At 35.4% G+C, this 16,799-nt stretch overlaps 1 protein-coding gene across 3 annotated transcripts; it reads right to left on the minus strand.

Moving 5' to 3' along the window:
* Positions 1–209: 209 nt before the first annotated feature.
* On the minus strand, positions 210–16,382 carry LOC148175673 (uncharacterized). 3 transcript variants are annotated; one of them, XM_088034200.1, is made up of 12 exons: positions 15,978–16,382; positions 9,653–9,939; positions 9,064–9,162; positions 8,911–9,009; positions 4,957–5,160; positions 4,708–4,905; positions 4,546–4,644; positions 1,365–1,463; positions 1,124–1,318; positions 699–936; positions 524–652; positions 210–478 (listed from the first exon to the last, which is right to left on the minus strand). In XM_088034200.1, exons 2-12 carry the CDS (start codon positions 9,857–9,859, stop codon positions 399–401), a joined length of 1,647 nt encoding a protein of 548 aa, XP_087890326.1. In that variant the 5' UTR covers positions 9,860–9,939; positions 15,978–16,382; the 3' UTR covers positions 210–398. The 3 variants fall into 3 exon arrangements, with proteins under 3 accessions (XP_087890326.1, XP_087890327.1, XP_087890328.1); XM_088034201.1 differs by lacking the exon at positions 15,978–16,382 and adding an exon at positions 11,309–11,587; XM_088034202.1 differs by lacking the exon at positions 8,911–9,009 and having other exon boundaries at positions 15,978–16,341.
* Positions 16,383–16,799: the final 417 nt, after the last annotated feature.

Genomic DNA, 16,799 nt, shown 5'->3' on the forward strand with positions numbered 1-16,799 from the left:
TTTTTTGTTTACACTCAGAATTGAATTGGGTGTGCGTTAGAATGAAAAAAGTGTCATTAGGATGAAAGACAGTTAAGTACCGTAAATCTGGACGGTCATTGTGGGATTAAAAAAACACCAATGAAGTGATTGTAGCAAAAATACAAAAACACACCAAAAGTGCAGAAACGGAAATCTGTTGTACCACACTGACACACTCCACTTGTACAACAATGGACAACAAGACACCTCCAGACGATACAACTTGATTGGTCCAGTACGAATTTTGGCACAATTGTTGACTTCTGATTGTTATCTAGGTTTATCACAGTTCATTTTCTAGTTTCGTCTGTTCTTGTTGTCCACGTTTAGACAAGAGTTCCTTCCGATATGTCAGTTTCATAAGAAGTGTTGCTAGTCTAAGATATGCTACAGCAGTTTTTTTGATTGCCTTTTCTCCTTAGTTCGTTTTCTTGGTCGATTTTCCTCCGGAGAGCGTCTGGAAAAAGAGAATTACTTCTAGTTCTTGGAGTGGTAACCTCACCAGCCAACGCCTTTTTCCCCACTGCTGTTAAACTCTCGTACAACTCCCTCATGGGGTTGACATCCGTTCCGAGCCCGTGGCTCCAAATCAACATCATTCTGAATCCATGCTCCTTGAAACTCGACGGACCTGTTATAGTTTCTCGTTTTATTTGAAAAGATTTCCAGGTACAAACCGTTGTATTGATGTTCAATCGCTTTGATTTGCTCTTCTGTGAAGGCCCAATGATGCGCTAACAATTTCCATTCGCCGGGCCCCAACTGTTTGTAAGCCACCTTATAAAGAATTTCTCTGAGCCTTTCATTATCTCGTCCTCGAGTGTCGTCTTTGGTCGATCTCCATTTACTCCTCGCCGTACTTAAAGAAGGCTTCCGCTTGTGGTCTTTTCTATTAGTCCCGTTTGTTTGATCCTCCTAAAAGATCAAGAATTTCATCAAAATTCGAGCCATGAAAGTCGCCGCGGTTCCTACATCTTTGATGATGACGCGAGACTTTTTCACTTAATAAATTACGCGCCGGAAATGGAAAAACCTCTGGAGAAATGCATAAGACGCCTAACATATTCATGACTTAAAAAAAATTCAATTAATTGGTACTTACGTGCGCAGGGTAGTCCAGCCTTGCCGTTTTTATAATCATATCAACAATCGCAGTGAAACTCCCTCGGGCTGCGATATAAAGAGGCGTTCTTCCCCCTTGTTCTCTCTGTTCGATATCAGCACCTGCTGCTAAGAGCAATTTGCAAATTTCGGTGTGCCCCATTTCTGCAGCGATGTGAATTGGAGATTGCAATCTCTGGAAGAATTTGCGTCACTGGTGCAACTCAAAACAGGCAACTTACCGTGTTGAGACTATTCAAATCAGCTCCTTTGCTTATAAGAATTTCAACAGTCTCAAAGACGTTGGCCTGGCAAGCGAGGTGTAGAGATGTGTTCCCGTTCTGTTGGAGAAAAAAGAACATTTCAATTAAAGTTAGAACACGAGGACGTCTCTGTCGATCGCATTAATATTAATGGAGGAACTGTGTTGTTTACTACGGGGAGGATCTGCGAGCGTAAACAGGCTTAGAGGGGTTTAATTAGCTATGAAGGGGTAAAATGTCGCGGGATCACCACTAATTTCGTCGTTTTTGTGATTCCCAAAAATTTTTTTTTGTATTGTTATGGGTGGAATTATCAGATTAGTCCCAAAAGTCCGAGCACTATTCGATCTCATTAATACTAATACTAATGATTCATCGCCGTTGTTTACAGACACGATGCTTTTTTAGCGGAATGTTTTCAACCAAAAAGGTAAACAGGTTTTGCTCTAATTATTAAGCATTTTCAGCCGGAAAATATCTTTTCAAAGGAAACATTTTTGCGGGCTTTTATATTTGAACGTATCTGTGTTGTAGTTTCGAAGATATCGAGCTTTAAAAATTTGTGAAACGAAAATTCAATATCCGAAATGTTGATCGCTCATAACTCAGTTATTCGTTGACCGATCTTAACAAGTTTTAGATTTTTGGATTCTACGTGAAATTCTGCGTAAAATGAGCACAAATAATAATAATATTACTTCATAAATAAGCGAGATAGCGACCGTGTATGAAAATTTCGAACTCAAACTATCATCGATCGATTTCTACGCTAAAAAATCGCGGGAAAAACGAGTCCAAAAAAAGTTTCTTAATATTTGGCTTAATTCCGAAGATATCGAAAAAAAAACCGTTTTCGAACCTCCAAAATTTTGACCCTCTGGCGACTACCTGAAATTTCAAACGCCTTTAACTCGCTTATTTATTGACCGACGAGAAAAATAAGGGTATTTTTGGATTCAGCGCTAAATTCTGCGAAAAATGAGTCCATGTAGCTCACATTTTCTTAACAAATAAACGAGGTATCGACCGAAATATATTTTCAAGGGGTGTTTTTATGGTCATTTTCAAGACGCTATTTCGGGGTGAAAACGGCGTTTAGTATTATTGAATTATATATCGGTCGAAAGAGGAGCTCGAGATCTATCAACTGACCTAATCTCAGATCAATAGGACAAAGAGTTTACGAGGGGCGATCGAAAAACCAAAAATTAAAAAAAAATTATCGATTGAGTCGCAAACTTTTTTTGCCCAAAAAATTGACCATCGAATTTTCGACTTTTGATGGCGGATTCTAAAGTAAAATGAACCGAGAAAAACGCTGATAAAAACTGTTGCAAAAAATCTCTTGTAGTTTCGGAGATTTCGAGCTTTGAAAAATTTCCAACTCAAAATTCAATATTCGAAACTTTGATCGCTCATAACTCAGTTATCTTTGGACCGATTTGAACGAATCTTACTATTTTGAATGCTACGTAAAATTCTGCGTAAAATGAGCACAAATACTTTAATAATGCTCCAAAAATAAGCGACATATCGACCGAGTCTGAATGAGAGGCCAAAAGGCAGCTGACTTATACATTAAAAAAATGAAAATTTCGAATTCGAACTATCGAAGATCGATTTCTAAGCTAAAAAATCGCAAAAACAACGATTCCGAAAAGAGTTTCTTAATATATGGCTTAACTCCGGAGATATCGGGCAAAATCGTTTTCGAACCTCCAAAATTTTGTCCCTCTGGCGACTACCCGAAATTTTAAACGCCTCTAACTCTGTTATTTATTGACCGACGAGAAAAATAAGGATATTTTTTAATTTAGCGCAAAATTTTGTGTAAAAAGAGCTAATGTAGCCAAAATTTCCGTAACCAATAAACGAGATATTGACCGAAATAGATTTTCAGAGGGTGTTTTTAGGGTCATTTTCAAGACGCTGTTTCGGGGTGAAAAGTGCGTTTAGAATTATTGAATTATATATCGATCGAAAGAGGAGCTCGAGATCTATCAACTGTCCAAATCTCAGATCAATAGGGCAAATATTTTAGAAAGGGCAATCAAAAACAAAAAATTGAAAATTTTTCATCGATTGAGGAGTCGCAAAATTTTTTTGCTTAAAAATTTGACCATCAAATTTTCGACTTTTGAGGGTTTTTCTAAAGTAAAATGGGGCGAAAAAAACGTTGGTAAAAGCCGTTTCAAAAAACCTTTGATAGTTTCGGAGATATCGAGCATTGAAAATTTTCCAACTCAAAATTATTGAATTTAATAATTTGAATAATTTAATTATTGAAACTATTAAAATAACTGAGTTATAAGCGATCAAAGTTTTGGATATTGTCCAAAACTTTGATCGCTTATAACTCAGTTATTTTCAAAACAATCTTAACGAATCTGACTTTTTTGGATTCTACGTAAAATTCTGCGTAAAATGAGCACAAATACTTTAATATTACTCCAAAAATAAGCGAGATATCGATTTCAGAACTTTGACATAGTTTTAGTCAAGAATTTTCCCGAAAAACTCCAACTTTCGACTGGAAAATCTAAGAACAATTTCTCAGCTAAAAAATCACGAGAAAAACGATAGTGCAACCCGTTTCTTTTTATCTGTTGTAGTTTTAAACTTATCGAGCATCAAAGACTTGAAAAATAAAAATCAACCATCCGAAACTTCAAACGCCCATAACTCCCATAAGCCGTACGTGTGAATTCAGAGCCCACTTTTAGAATCTGCGCGAAATGCTGCGCAAAATGAGTACCAGAAGTTCAAGATCGTTCCATAAATAAGCGAGATATCGACTAAAATTCGTAAAAACTAACGCTAATTCAAGTATTGTTTCATTTTCAAGCGAAATCAATACAATGAAAGTGCCCGGCAAGCTATTTGCAGCAATTTAATAATAAAAGGTGCACCAAACATATCCGTCGGGGAAAAAATCGCGTTTAAATAAACTCAGAGAGTGGAAAAATATACAGGCAATAAAACGCTTTGAGAGGTTTAAACAGTTTTATAATTGCGCGAGACGCACTAATAACTCGCAAATCCGTTTAGGCAGATTTCGCGTTTTTGCGCGGAGATGTCACCTCGTTTCTTATGAAATTGGCGCTGATGGGCCATTCTTCGATTTTTTAAGTGCTACAAAGACAGTGAGTGTTTTTCTCACCTTATTTTGCTTGTTAAGCGAAGCTCCGTGCTGCAACAAAGCTTCCAAAATCCCTCGACTTCCCAAACTACTCGCTACGTGTAACGGGGTGAATCCTTTCTACCAGGAAAAGATAGAATTACTCGCACTCAGTGGATTACCAACAATTAACTCTCAACTTACCAAATTTTCATTATCCGGGTCAGCTCCCGCCTCTAAAAGTACCTGAACTAATCCAGTTTGTTGATGTTGGGACGCCACATGCAGAGGCGTGCTGCCGGAAACGTCCTTCGCCTCCATGTCGGTCTCATGAGCCAACAGCAATTCGGCGACCTCGCAATGACCCCTTTCGCAGGCTATGTGGAGGGCAGTCCTGCATTCCTTCAAAGTCAATTACTCGTTGAAAATCCCTCGGGAAATCTCCCCAGTTACCTTATTTCTTTTGTCTAAATTCGCGCCCAAGTCAATTAAACGTTTCACGACGGAGACGTGGCCGCCCATGGCGGCGTGGAAAATCGCAGTTTGGCCGTCTATATCAACAGCGTCCACGCGGGTGTCTTCTAAGGTTTCGATGAGGAAGTCGACGACTTCGATGCGGTTGTTTCTGGCGGCGCACATGAGGAGGGTGTAGTGTTTCTGCGAATGACAAAGACATTGTGACGAGCGCTCAAAGCAGAAGAAGCGGATTGTGTTATTGGCATATGCTAAACTTAAAGGGGATCGATTCTGGTCGTGGGAACATTCTTGTTTCTAGGTGAGGACGTCGCAGCTTCGATTTCTCGTTTAATTGTAGCAATAAACAAACATTTCTTGGGAGAGATTTAAGAAGCTTCTTTGATGTCGCTGCACAGAGATTTTATTCGTTGTGCTTTTGAAGTTTTCTCCATTATTCCAAACAAAATAGACACAAAAATTTCAAAAGCTCAGAATCATTCCCAAAAGTCTTCATGTATAGAACTGCTGCTAAAAAAGTTACGCGGTGATAAATGTCAAAGAAAACAAATTTTTGCAAATATATTGTCACTGGTGATTCCAACATAAAAAGTACTTATCATGAAAATTGTGCCTTATCAAATTTCACACAAAAAAGATCTCGTAATATTTTTCGTAGGAGTGAAAATATTTTTCGAAATTTCAAGAATTTTATTCTTTTGTGCACCACAGTCGAAACATAGAACTTAGTGCCTTTTGTTCGACTGAGGAAGCATTGAGTAAACTTGACCCACGAAATTTTCCAACAACTTATTTTTGAAAAGTTTTTTGAAAGTCCTCAAAAGAACAAGATGAAATTTGCCTAAGTTTCAGGTAAGATGAACCGCGGCAATTACCACATACTGTTTCACGCAAAATCAAAACTATAACTCTTACCACCATTAAAATAATTACTTTTCACTAGTTTATTTGAAATAAATGAAGACAGAGTTTTAATTGCCTTCTAAACTTTATTTTAGTTTTCATGTCAGCAATAATAAAGTTGGTCATTACCAATATTTCAAATTGATTGATTTTTAACCATTTTGTGGTTTTCAACCATTGACGATAAAACTAGAAAAGTTACGGAATTTTATCAAAACTGGTGAAAATCTAATATTGATTCTATAATTTATTTTTATAATAGCTGTTCAATTATAATTTATTATACTGGGTCCGCAAAAATTCGTTTTTTATCACCGATAGTTTTGGCTTCGCGACGCCTTAAAAATGTAATTTTTAGTTAATTGTAAGGGTTTGTGATATCAACCTCTAATTTAATTTTTCTACTTTGCGTTAACAATACTTTCATTGTGAAACGCAAACGCAAAAATTATTTTTATTATAGCACGCAAAACAGTAATTTTTTTTTTAATGTTGGCTATGTTATTATGCCGACACTTAAACGTTGAATCAAAACCTGAATGATGATCATCATCATGATCACGAAAATGTGAATTTAGGAATAATGAATCACAAGTAAAGCAAACGTTGTAATACCTAATTTTGCAAAATTAAACAGAAAACGTCAGTAATTATTTGAATTAAAATTTTGTTAGACAAATGTCATTACCTCTTTTGTCACCAACTTAACTTGTCAAAAATCCCTAATTGAAAATAATTTCTTTCAAATGCAATTTTTAAATTTATTTATCGAAACATGAACATTAAGATGTACCTAATACCATTGTATGCTTACGTGTACAGTACATCATAATAGTGATAATACAAATAATTCATAATAACATAGTTACTGTTTCATAATAGCATAGTTACCGTCTCATAATAGCACAGTTGCCATTAATCCATAATATTCAACGTTTTTAAGCAAACGAAAGCAACTAGAAAGACCAAAATTAAAAACATTCTGAAGATCTGCATTTATTTATATTAATTCTAACATAAAATATCTTGGAAAATGCTTTTCTCGCTGTTTCATCGCGTTCAAAACTTCCGTCAAAAATTGGAATTTTGCAGAACTGTTGAGTGGTAACATTGCCACCCTCGTCCATGTTTCGATAAAGCTTTGTATTTACTACGGATATTAAGTAATTCATAAAAAACTCGGACGTTAACAAGTAACGTCCTCGTTCATTATGAATTACTTAATATCCTTCTCAAATAAATAGCTATTACAATGCAAAGTAGAAAAAATAGTATAATACACTCATTTCATAAGACGACTTGTAGCACTCATTCTATTTGACCACTCTTCGCTGCGCTCGTAGTGGTCAAAACTCATTCGTGCTACAATACTCGCCTTATGAAATACGTGTAAACTTCATTTAGGTCCCAATTTTAGTGGCGGAACGTGTATATGAGAGCCGAGTGTATCTAGCAAGTTTGGGGTTTTTATCAAAGTTGGTACTAAATTAGCGTGGGGGGTGTCAAAATAATAAGTTTGTTTACATTATGATTGACACTTTTGGTTGAGTCAGGAATTTATTGAAAATGCAAAGAGATTTAAGTCTTATTTTATGAAAAGTGGATAATAAAAGATTTCTACTTCGTGATGTGGATGTTTTTTTGACTAGTAAACATGTTTGTAAACAAATAGCCTATTTTTTCAAATTGAAACTTTTGGGCGAACATTTTATTTTTCTTTTTTTTTGTGGAACAATCGAATAATTTTAATGACGGGTCTCAAAGTGAGGGTTTTAATTTGACGAACTGAACATGTTGAGCCATGAACTAAACATTACTTGCACCCACTGCACCCTCTCTTGTTAATTACAGTTAAAAACTAGCACGATAGGTTATGTTCAATTACAACTCTTATTTTTTATTCTCATTGTGAGTTTTTGAGATCCATCTTTTAATTAAAAGGAGCTCTACACATAACGAACAAAAACATTGACGAATTTTCTCTAAATTTTAAGAAAATCAAATAATTTTTCAACATTGCTATTGTTTCTGTCATTTCGGTTAATTGTTAATTGTCAACAAGACAATCCATGCGACCTAATAAACCAAAAAATATCACTAGGCGGTACAACCCAATACACAATTTTGCGTACAGTCCCAAAATTTGAACACATGTTGGACTTTGGACCTCACGTTCAAAATAAATAGCGTTTAATAATGTACTATTTTTTTAATATAAATGTGTTAATAATATCTCAGTTGTTGTTTTAGATTCAATACAAATTGTCTTCAAAATTTGAGAAAAAAATGCTGTTTTATCAAGTTAGTGTCCAATTTAATTACGTCAAAATTGGGAACTACGTTTACACCCATCTGTCAAGATCTTGCGTCACTAATGACATCTATCCTTTCGCTCGCTTTAGATTGTAACAAAAGTCTCACTTGGTGAAATAGTCGCTTTGTCGATGTTAATTAACGATTTCTGGCGTCCATAAAGTGCAACATGCCCGTGTTAATCAAAATTAACCTTTATAAGAGTGAATGAAGTGACTTGTGAAATTTTGGTGTAAACGTTGTTTGCCGCTGCGCTGTCATAATTTTGAAAACTAACTTGATAAAACTACGTTTTTTTCGCCAATTTTAAACACAATTTGCATTAGATTTAAAATAAAAACTCAGACATTTCTATCACAGTTATGCTGAAAAAAAATTCGCGAATATTTCCGCAAAAACTCAAAAATCGCTAAAAATTATACTTCTTAGGCGTCGCGACGCCTACCAAACCATGATAAAAAAGAAATTTTCGCGTCAGTTTCTAGAGCTTTGTCAACTATGAGCGTACGCAAATTTTCAAAATTGTAACTTGATTTTTATTCTTTTTTATAACAGGTGTTTTTGCCGTTAGAATCATCCGAGACAACGAATAGTTTTCTTTGACATTTACTACCGCGTAACTTTTTCAGCAGCACACCTATCGATGGGGACTTTTGCCAACTTTTAAAAAACAATAAAATGAAGATCCACACAAAAATCCAGCCTTATGCGAGTTACCTTATTGGTCGCATTAGAACACGCTCCTGTATTGATGAGCAACTGCACAGCGTCGCGATGCCCATGCCAACATGCCATTAATAAAGGCCTCATCCCATACTACAAGTGTTAGCACAAAATCACAGTCAAATTCGATAACGTCAAGCTTTTTACCTTATCTCGAGCTTCGATGTCACAGTTTGCGGCGATTAACATTTCCATTATGTCGATGTTGCCTCGTGAGGACGCCCAGTGAATAGGAGCCCTTCCATACTACAAAAGAAAACATTTCTAAACATACTTTCGTGTGTTATCTGGCTTCACATCGGAATACATTTTCATTTAATCACTCTGTATGGACTTTGACCCGAAATTAAAAACGCGATATTGGATTATGATGGCGACTAATGAAATTTTCGGTATCCGAGGATGAAACATGTTAATATACACGGATAAAGGATTCGTATTAAATTTTAATCAATCATGGGTGAAATGAGCAAAGGATAAGTTCGGCTGACACTGAATTACATCCGAAACTAAAAGAGCAAAGTTGGGAGTTGCAACAACTTTCCCAGTTTGACGTTTTAATAAAATATTGAATAAAAATAAAGACGGGCAAAAAAATTGTATATAGAAATGGTGGATGCGCCGGGCGAATTCACTTTCACCAACTTTTTATTACTCCCAGAAGTTAAAAAAACGATTTATAAAACTTTGCGATTAATAATTCCCCGTGGCAAAACTTCTTATCCTACAAACTCACATTATTCCTCGAGTTCACATCCACGGGCTCCCTCAGTATCCTCCTTACACCCTCAGTATCGTTCTTAATAACAGCTTCATGTAACAATAAATCATTTCTTTGTATCAACGCCCTTCGCTCCAACTCCTCAGGAGTGCTTGTCGGGGATGGACATCCAGGTCTGAGAGAACAGCCTTGTTCAACTTCGGCACTTATACAAGACATCATCTTGTCATTGCAGGCTAACTTCGCACATAATGTTTGTTTTGTCCACACCTACGCTTCCGTCGGCACGTCGAGTCCCATTTCTGCGGAAGAGTTTTTAATTGGTTGGATCTGTTTTAACAGACAGTGGAAACAAGAATTGATGTGACTAGGAAAATCGATAACTAATCTGTTGGACAGGTCAACCTTGGAGTGTTAAACAGTCGATGATATTTTATTTATTCGTAAAACTCTAGTTAGGAATTCATTATGCAAATACTAATTGCGATAAGAACAATAAATTAGACACGAGAGCGGAATTCGGTTATAAAAAAAACTCGTTTATTAATAATTTTCCACTCAAATTCCGCTTTGCAATTGTGGAAATTTACGTCCAAACACCCGCCGCGGTGTTTATTCTTTTCAGCAATAATATTTTTTAATTTATGTCTTAAACCGCGCTTTGTTTATTTGGCTTGTTTTATGGACCATTACCCGTCAATCAATCGGCTTATTTAATTAAATTTGGAATCAGACAAGTTCGAGATAATAGCTTTTATCGTGTCCACCAAGGACGTAAAGTTCATCTATTTTGAATAGATCGATAGAAATTACATACAATGGACGGTTTTTATTTGTTGGGCAACCGCCTGAAGAAATTGTGGAAATGATGAGCTTTTCGAATGTCAACACAACTGTTACACAACGGAATTGAAAGAGTTTTTTTCCTCACTCTGTATATTACTGGAAATGGAAATTTCGAATTCGAATTATGTAAGACCGATTTCTAAGCTAAAAAGTCGCGAGAAAAACGATTTCAAAAACGGTTTCTTAATATTTGGTTTAATTCCGGAGATATCGAGCAAAATCGTTTTCAAACCTCTAAATTTTCAAACGCCTCTAACTTGGTTATTTATTGACCGACGAGAAAAATAAGGGTATTTTTGGATTCAGCGCTAAATTCTGCGTAAAATGAGCTTATGCAGCTCAAATTTTCATAACAAATAAACGAGATATCGACCGAAATAGATTTTCAGATGGTGTCTGAATTAGAAACCGAAAAGAGCAGTTCAAGATTTGTCAACTGGCCTAATCTCAATCAAAAATTAAAAATTTAAGTTTCAAGACCGGTGAAAATGTGTGAAACGGATAATTTCGTACTTAAAATTGGCAGCCTCTCAGACACAACAGTTGATTCACGTGTTTTTTATTTGTAAAGCCACCCACAATCCCACGGAAATAGCAATTATCGAGGTGGAATTAATTAAAATTCGTTTTTGTATTTTAGGGTTTTTGTATGCGTCGATTGCCTGCAATCCAAAAAACGATCAATTAATAACCGCTTTGTTTAAATAATGCTCAGTTAATTATCTTTTCCATTATTTCGTCAATAGTTTATTGGACGTCACTGCCACACAAACTGTTCATTTGAATTCAAATTCAGTTTTATTTAGTAATAAAAATAATTCTCACCCTTCGGCTTGGCAGACCGCAACAAACTCCGACACTGAACTTAAAATTTTTATTTTTGATCGCATTGTGCAGACTCTAAATACTTTTGGCATTTATGACCTTTTGTTTATGCTAGTGTATGCAGGGAAACAAAAACAAATTCGTCCCACGCCGCACTGTTGATTTAAAAAATTGAATTCGATTTTGTTTTATAAATGAGCGAATGTTAATCCCAGTTGCGTTTCTCCACTTATCCGATCGATCAAACGAAGTTTGATAGTGTTACTTCCACTCGAAATAAAAATAAACGATCGTTTGGACTCGCATCAAGACGACAAGAGCGATTTTTCACAATTTCCACCAAGCACGAAAGTCGATGCATAATTCCTCGAGTGATTTATTGTGAGTTGATATAAGTTGGCACGGCGGCTGTAAACAGCCACAATGTGTTGAAAATACCTGAAAGCTAAGAATTCTGTGAAGACGATATTAATATGGTTGCTGACGTAGATGAAAGATCGCGGAAATGTGACATCAAAGTGTCAAAAGAAGAGTGGAGAATTTTTATTGGCGAGGTCTTGGAAATGCTAAATCGATAGTTTCCCAGTAACTCTAACAAGATGTTGCTGCGGTTAAAAAATAAATAACAAGAATCGCAGAGGTAATTCTCCCACGTGCTACATAAATACGCGTCTGATAAAAAATTCAAATGGGAGGAAATTCGGTGCTACTACAACATGTTTTTTTGTTGTGGTTGTATTTAATTGACTTGAAATGAATTATTTATCGATTTGGAGCAAAAACAACTCTTTTGTGGGTTCATTTGCACATTTTCAATTGGGAAAAACACGTCAAGAGAATTTTTGTTGGCGCCAAATTTAAAATGCCGCTCTGTGATTGGCCGTTCAGACACGATGCTGTTTTTTTAAACTGCAATTCCTGTCAATTGTCAAACCAAAACTGTCACAAGTGTCAGATTGTCATCAAAAAGTGAATAAACTTGTTTCCGTTAGATTTAGGGCAGATTGGCAGGTATTTAATTATACAGTTACGGCCAAAATAAAGAGGTACAGCTTTTGAACGACATTGGAATCGAGGCCAAAATTTAAACTTTTTAACTACTAATCGAACGTTATTGTAACTACCTGAATAATAATAATTATTAATCTACAAGGGGTAATCGGTGCCTACGATATAAAAGTCTTTTGAAGCTTGCATGATGTCATTTTATTCTTTTGTTTTATTAACGTCATTGTTAAGCCTACAAAATTATTATTATGCCTACTTTGAAAGCGTGTTTTACACAGCTCAATTTTTGAAAAAATGTGGTCCAAGACTTGACCCATTTTATTGGACCGGGACTGTAACGTTGTTTTTTATCATTATACAGTGACGGCCAAAATGAAGTGGGACAACTTTTGAGCAACATTGTAATTCAGGTCATAAATTAAATTATTGAACTACTAATAGATAGAACGTTAATACAACTACCTGAATAATAATAAATTATTAATCTACAAGGAGTAATCTGTGTCTACGATGTAAAGGTCTTTTGAAGCTTGCATGAATGTCATTATTTTCTTTGTTTTATTAATCTCGTTTTACACAGCTCAAATTAAAAAAAAATGTGGCGCAAGACTTGTCCCACTTCTTTTTGGCCGCCACTGACAGTATTTTGCGATTATAATTGTCAGAATTTTGTAACTTTAGTATAACTTCACCTGCCTTTTGGACCAAAAGAATTCACATTAGAAGACGAAAACTTCCTTGATTGGTCAAATTCAAATCGCTTTTGTTCATGTGGGCGAAGTTAAACCAAAATTCCGCCAATAACAAACTTGACATTCAGTTGTGGAGACATCTATTAATCAAAATTGACACCTATCCATTACAGGTACCGAATTTATCCATTTGAAATCCTGCTGATGTAAAATTACCCCTTTGTAAATAGGTGAATTCTCTGCAGGAAAAATAACATATAATCATTGCAACTGTGCATTTGATCGATCCCAAATAAATATGCAAACAACTGCATTATGTAATTACGGTGTTTCGCCATGTTGCGACATGTAAAATCCGTCAAAATAAATCCGATTACTAAAATATCGATCATGCTACTTCAACATAATGCGATTTTAATGCTTGTCTGAAGAGCACGTTTTATTATCTCCACGATATTAAAACGCAAAAAGTCCAATTCTGCGCTGTCGCTACAATCGTATCTTCGTCGAAATTTCTCCAGCACGTCGTGATTCCGTGTAATGTTACCTGGACTAGGTGTGTTGTTATGGTAACCGTCCATTTTAAAGACATCTTCATTGCACCACCGTGTAAGTTTCTAAGTTGATAATGAATTAGCAATTTTCCTCAAATGGAACTAATTCGAACCAATTCACAAGCCCAGCAAGGAATCAATTATGCAAAGAGTTGAAAAGAGGGGCGATCAAACGGGTAAAGTTGTAGCTAACGGATGTTTTTGTCAATTTACACTTGAATTATTGAAGACGTCAGAACGAGTTTGTTTAAAATCCAATTGGTAAACATTTTGTTCTGCGCAATCACGAAATTTTAAAGAGGAGCTGTTATTGATAAATTTTATCTCTGACGGCGGCGTCTTCGCGATTTTCATACCTCTGCATGGGCACAAGAAATTTGAGCACTTCCGGATGGATGAATTATTTATTTTAACGAGATTAATTCGAGTCATTGTTAAAATGTCACAGGTAATCTTCTTATTAAGTGTTAAATTTTTAATGCTACCTTTGCCTCAGTATTTGACTTGTACTCCCATGTCACTCCTATTTTCCGGGAATACGGAAAACGACCTTTCAAAGCGGAGGACGAAAGGCATCGAAAGAAAACAAGGATATTCAAAAGAGGGTGCACTAAATACAAAGCCGTCGTATTTTATTAACACAAAAAGTCTGAAACCTAGAAAAAATTTGTCATCAGAATCAAAGAGGCTGAACAAAATTGCCCTCGGCGAATCGAATGTAGAGCACTCGAGCCCTCAAGAGACCTTTTATGACACTGTCCAAAGTACCAAACCCGATAAATTTACCTCTGAAGAGCTCAATAATTCTGAACCACATTCGCCGTCGCCGGTGAATTGACTGATAGTCCAGGCAAAATAAACATCAACCTCGAAATAATTTAAAAAAAAATGACAAAAGTCCCCATCGATAGGTGTGATACTAAAAAAGTTACGCGGTGGTAAATGTCAAAGAAAAACATTTGCAACTATCTCGTCAGAGATGAACACTGCCAAATGCCAAAATATTTAAGCAAGAAAGAGCAATTTAAAAAAAAAATATTAAGAGGGTAAGCTAAATTTCCCTCTATTTAATATAAAATTCCGTAATTTTGGTAATTTTAATGTCAAGACAATCAAAATTGGGGTAGTTACCATTTTTAACATGTTTATTAACTGTGCCAAATGCCAACTTATTAGAACAAGAAAGAACAAATTTACGAGTTTTTACTCTTAGGAAAAATAAAAAAAAGTCAGCATTTTCTAAAAAATTACGTAACTTTGCCAGTTTAAACGCTAAAACACTAAAATTTGTCGACGTTATAATTTATAACACATTTATTAACTATACTATAATATAAATCTCAAAATTTTAGAGCAAGGAGCAAATTTAGAAATTTTTATTGAGAGGATAAACCAAAATTTCCTTCCATTTATTATAAAATTTCGTAAATTCAAAATTATAGCAGTTATTATTTTCGACGCGTTTATTAACTGTGCTAAATGCCAAAATATTAGATCAAGAAAAAACAATTTTAGAAATTTATTCTTCGGAAGAATAAAAAATGCCACTATTTTTTCTAAAATTACGTAACTTTGACAATTTAAACACTAAATCAATGAAATTTGTCGACGTTATAATTTACGGTACGCTTATCAACTCCACCAAATTTCAAAATTTTAGACCAAAAAAAAAAGCAATTTTAGAATTTTTTATTTTGGGACCGAACCAAATTTCCACCAGTTTCGATGACTTTGCTAGTTCTATCGTCAATGCTCGAAAACCATTTTTGCTTTGAAGAACTTTTGACATTTTGATAAAATGAACGCCCACACAAAAAATCAGCCTTATGGGAATAATTCCGAGCTTTTGAAATTTTTGTGTCTATTTTGCCTGGACTATGAATAATTAAAAGTCGGTCGGAAAAGAGGCAACTGAACAAACATTCATTACTAAATTGCACACTTCACTCCACGCCGTGGTTACAAGTATTCAAGTCACTCCTTTCAAAAGATCGCTTATTAACACCAAACTCGACTATTTGTTACGGTCTTTTGAAAATTTAAATTTAACCGAATTGTCCGAGTAGAAAACATTTTAAATTCTCGGTATTCTGTTAACTTCCCCCGTAGAATTTATTACCCTATTGATTACACATTTGGCCTAATGAAGTTCTCGTTATTAAAATCGATGAGGCAATCGAAAAAAAGTGCGGAATCGAGACTACCGAAAAACCCGTTTCGCATTTCCATACCTGTGCTCTTGGCAAAGTTTAATTAAACTTTTAATAAAACTTTAAACAAGATTCCCTCTCAAAGGAAAACTTGAGACTATCATATTCAAGCACGGACTGAATGACTCCAATCAATATTTTGATTCCTAGTGGTCAGAAAGGTGTTTCGTTCATTAAATTGAGTGGTATTAATAAAGACTTTTACCTGTTGACCGCGTATTGAACAGCACAGTCACGCACTCACGCAATTTGGCGGTATCGAGTTAACTGAGAGCGTCGCGACGTCTCTATATGCACCTCGTGTTCCTTCAAGGGCTACGCATGCGTAAATTTTACAGTATGGAGTTGAGAATATGTACAATGTGCTTTTGTTGAACGAATAATAACGGATTCGGGCAACAAAAGGGAGAAAATAACAGAATTACCTAGTAAAAAAGGGTCAAGATTTTTTACCAAAGTGGAGGGTTTCAAATAGGGCGTGGGATTTCAGGATTAGACGACAACTGTTGCCCTAATTGTGCCGATCTTGGGCAAAAATATTTGTTTAACAGCTCCGTTATTGTTGGGATATTGATTTTGCACTCGTGGTCGAGTGCCTGATATTGGAAGATTCGAATCGATTTGTGAAGTCAACTTTTAAAAAATAACAAAAAAAAAGATGAAAAAAACTCCCAGAAATACAAAGAAAACAAGAATTTTGGAATAATAAAAACCGGAAAATTTGAGGACTACTGCAGGAAATGCTTAGGCAGCCCTCTATTTACTATAAACTTCCGTAATTTTGGTAATTTGAACGCAAAGACAATCAAAATTAGAGCAGTTATTACTTTCGACACGTTTATTAACTGTGCTAAATGCTAAAATATTAGAGCAAGAAAGAACAATTTTAGAAATTTTTGTCCTTCGGAAGAATAAAAAATGCCACTATTTTCTCTAAAATTACGGAACTTTGACAATTTAAACACTAAATCAATGCAATTTGTCAACGTTATAATTTACGGTACGCTTATCAACTCCTCCAAATTTC

This window comes from Gnatocerus cornutus, chromosome 4 (genome assembly GCF_029298725.1).
Source record: "Gnatocerus cornutus isolate USDA-ARS CGAHR chromosome 4, icGnaCorn1.1, whole genome shotgun sequence".
Lineage (NCBI taxonomy): Eukaryota > Metazoa > Arthropoda > Insecta > Coleoptera > Tenebrionidae > Gnatocerus > Gnatocerus cornutus.

Excerpts from the sequence above, each read along its gene's own strand:
- LOC148175673 (XM_088034200.1), bottom strand. The coding sequence starts at position 9,859 with ATGATGTCTTGTATAAGTGCCGAAGTTGAACAAGGCTGTTCTCTCAGA. Across the intron at positions 1,319-1,364 it reads ATTTGAATAGTCTCAACACG|AGATTGCAATCTCCAATTCA; the intron begins GTAAGTTGCCTG and ends AAATTCTTCCAG. Across the intron at positions 479-523 it reads GGGGAAAAAGGCGTTGGCTG|ACGCTCTCCGGAGGAAAATC; the intron begins GTGAGGTTACCA and ends CTCTTTTTCCAG.